The following is a 3,609-nucleotide window of genomic DNA, read 5'->3' on the forward strand; positions in this document are numbered from 1 at the left end:
GCAGGGTGACTCAGTCATAAACTAACACTCGCAGTCAGGATAGAGGCATGGCACGGCAGGGGGGGGGGGCAAGAGGCAGAGGAAGCTGAGGGAGAGTGAAGAGTGGAGGAGAAGAGGAATTAATGATGAGCTCCAGCTCGTTTTTATTTTTATTTTTATGCTTGTCCTTATGTAAAATACCCTGATGGGGAAATCAGAATATGTGGCGTCATGTGTGATGCTGACAGGATTTAGTTACAGCTGGCACTAATTGCTCGTGTGGGATGAGGCTTCGTCTCAGTCAGTGTGGCTGAAGGAAGCAAGTTGCTGCTCTCTGCTCGGCGCTGCTATCTGTGTCAGAGTTACTTTAATTAAATCAGCTCCAGAGATGGGTTGAGATGTTAATTCAGTGATTAGGAAATTGTTTTTCGGTGGATTCAACAAGAGCAGCACGGTTCAGGAAACTTCCCTCTGTCAGGTCTCACAAACTGAACCAGGATCAGTCACATCTTCCAGACACGAGGATGTTTCCAAGCATGGTTTGGTTTTTGCACCTGGTTTGGAGTATTATCACCTGAGTTAATCTAAATGAACATACCAGAAATAATCTTTGTGTGTGTATTAAAGCCTGGTGAAACTGAGCCATTGAGCTCCGTTGTTTCCAAAACTATTAAAAAAAAAATCAGTGAGCCAAACTTTTGAACTGGGGACATGTTCCTTCATTACCATGAACACACACTGTGGTTTATTTTAAAGCCGCCTCACAATAGCCATGCTGCAGCAAATACTCAGTGGAGAACCAAATGTGTATTAGTCCGCATCTGAAAATAGTCCTTAACAAAGGCACTGTTTACTCCTGTTTGTGTAACGGTTGTTAGAAACTGCAGTGCAGTTTGAATAAATGACTGAGCCTTTTTTAGAAGCTAAATTATATATTTGTGAGGTCTTTGTAAAGATTTATGTCTTCATTAGTAAGTGATGGGCTCAGGACTGAGAGCCACAGACAGAGGAGGGAATTCAGTACCATCACACCCCATCACTAGAACTTCATCCTGCAGCAGTTTACTCAGGGACGGTGGTGCCGTCATGACACCCGCTGAAGTCAGTCTGAGGTATTCTGGCTTCATTCTTTCCATCATCACACTCACGTTTAGTTCAAAAGCAACATATTGGAGCTTGATGAAAACAGGTTTGGTTTGATGTACTGATGGAAACCTCAAGATTCGTTTTTTTCATTTTCTCCATTTTCTGAGAATATTGAAAGAAGCTGTGATCAGTGTTTTCATATAAACAGTGGAAGAGTTTACTGTGTGTAATGTGGTCGCTCACAGTGATGAACCCACAGAAAAACTACCACCAACTCTGCATTTCCTCTGACCTCTTTGGAGCATTTTGGTGTCTTATAATTCACTGTTTTGGTTTTACATCCTGCAACTTTACTTTGCAGCTGTTTTTATTTAGATATAAAAAAAGAAGAAAAAGAAAGCTATCTCCCCCCCAGACAGACAAAGTTAATGAAGAGCTGAAGAAGACAGGAGAGAATTTAGCATCTGCAGATTTGCCTCAGGAGTTGGCAGCGTTAATATTTTTAATATTCGTCCAAAATCACTAATAAATGCTAATGTTGCTCAGAAATGTAAATAAGCTACTGTTTGCTAACATGTTAGCCACGTCCACTTAACAATATGTGAATGTTGTGTTTACAGTTTGTTGTGCTGCCCCCCAGGTGGCCAAAAGTCAATCAATGCAGGTTAAAGCATCAATGGAGGCGAGACAAAGGTGTTTATAAGTTAATACGCATAAGTAAAAAACGCAGCAGTGATTGTATCAATAATGATCTCACGTTTACAGATGTCAGATGTATCATGTTTGTACCAGTTTTCTAACCTGACTCTAAACTTCAAGTTGTACTTTGGTGTTTTTTCAGATCACAACTGATGAATTAATGGTGGATTTTTAGCAACTGCATCAAGCGTCCACAGCTGACTCCAGCTGCATCCTTGTCTCTGCACAAATGATGTGATGTAATGATGGTGAGTGAGATCAATACAGCAGAGTGGTAATGTTTTATCTCTTCCTTGCACTCTCTCAGGTCCCGGTGGTGCAGCAGTAGCTACCTCTGAACTGGATCCACGCACCGTGTCTGACTTATCAGCCGCCTTTCCCTTGCTCACCCCTCTCTCCATCCGTCCATCATCCCTCCATCCCGTCTGTAAGCCTGTCAGCCCATCCGAACGTCCATGGACTGGCCGTGACCCTGGAGGGAGGGGGACAGAAACGAAGAAAGAGTGGAGTCGCAGAGGAGACGGAGGAGAAGGAAGCTGGATTCACTCAGACGTCACGCTTTTGAAGTGCCCCTGCTCACTGTCCTTCATCCCCCTCACCCTCCTCCTCCTCCTGTTATGGAGAATTAAAGGAGCAGTGGGAGGATAGGCCAAGACAGTGAGGAGACAAAGATAAACAACCATCATTGCCCTGAAATAAGATTAAAGAAGGGTTGAGGTGTATCATTATAATTACACATTTTAAAGTCAGATATTGAGGCAGAACTGAGATTCTGACTGTTGAGCACATGAACACCCCTCCACCACCCAAGCGAAAGTGGAACTGAGCTGAGGACAGACTACGGAGAGAAAGGAGGACCAAAACAGAAAAAACCCTTACTGACATGTCAACAACAGCCACGATGGGTGAAATGGCAAACAGCGCAGTGGAGTTTTATCCCAAAGGGACTCGAGCCGGGAGCAGAGGCGGAGGAAGGGCAGATGGCAGCCATGCAGGGGGAGACTTTGGGGTCACGGTGCAGGAGCTCAGGGAGCTGATGGAGCTCCGAGGGGCCGACGCCCTGCAGAAGGTCCAGGACAGCTACGGAGACACAGAGGGGCTCTGCCAGAGACTACAGTCCAACATCACTGACGGTGAGCAGGCATGAGAACGTACATGGGTTACCAAGTAGATGGAGGGAAGGATGGATGAATAATGGAGGAGTAGATGGCTAGATGGATGAATGGATGAGAGCACAGATACATAAATAGACTCTTGGAGGGATGGATGGGTGGATGAACAGATACATGAATGGGTGGGCAGCTTGCTGGATGGATGGATTTGTAGAGTGGATGAATGGAGATGAAGTGAGATTAGCTGAATGAAGAGGTGAAGGATGGAGGACATCACTCTCTTGGCTGGAGTCACAAACATCTCTGCGTGTGTTGTGATTTCTGCATCATCATCATTTGGCTCAAAAAAATAAAAGTGATCACACTAACAGACAAAATGGAGATGGATCAGTTTATTTTATGAACATGTTTAAAGCTCCATATTTTACTCCTCCTCTGTGTGTTGATCTCCATCAGAAGATATGTCTGTGGCTTAAGAACCAAAAACCATCTCAGTGTAGTTTTACATCTCCTCTCGCTCTAGTAACAACAGCTCAGTCAGCCAATCAGAAGAGAGGCTCAGAGCCTCTCTTCTGATTGGCTGACTGTTTTCTGAGTGATCCAATAAAAATTTTGCAGATTTCAGGTAAACAATCAGAGAAACCAAATCCTGCAAGGTTGGATGGTGGGTCCAGGTGGGCGGGACTGGGGGCGTGGCTGAGGGCAGTGACTGCTTTGTTGTGACATCACAAAG

General features: G+C 44.6%; 1 protein-coding gene across 5 annotated transcripts in view; it reads left to right on the forward strand.

The window, feature by feature from the left end:
- Window positions 1–2,075: 2,075 nt before the first annotated feature.
- Window positions 2,076–3,609, forward strand: part of atp2b3b (ATPase plasma membrane Ca2+ transporting 3b) — a 46,718-nt gene continuing 45,184 nt past the window's right edge. For all 5 annotated transcript variants that reach the window (XR_011690703.1, XM_071475033.1, XM_071475035.1 and 2 more), the window contains exon 1: window positions 2,076–2,897. Coding sequence is in view for 4 of the 5 variants with exons in the window: in XM_071475033.1 (XP_071331134.1) it covers window positions 2,648–2,897 (250 nt within the window). In the remaining variant the exon portion in view is untranslated. The remainder of the gene's footprint in view (window positions 2,898–3,609) is intronic.

The sequence above is a fragment of the Trachinotus anak genome, unplaced genomic scaffold (genome assembly GCF_046630095.1).
Source record: "Trachinotus anak isolate AG129_WGS33_773 ecotype Australia unplaced genomic scaffold, CSIRO_AGI_Tana_v1 ptg000004l, whole genome shotgun sequence".
NCBI lineage: Eukaryota > Metazoa > Chordata > Actinopteri > Carangiformes > Carangidae > Trachinotus > Trachinotus anak.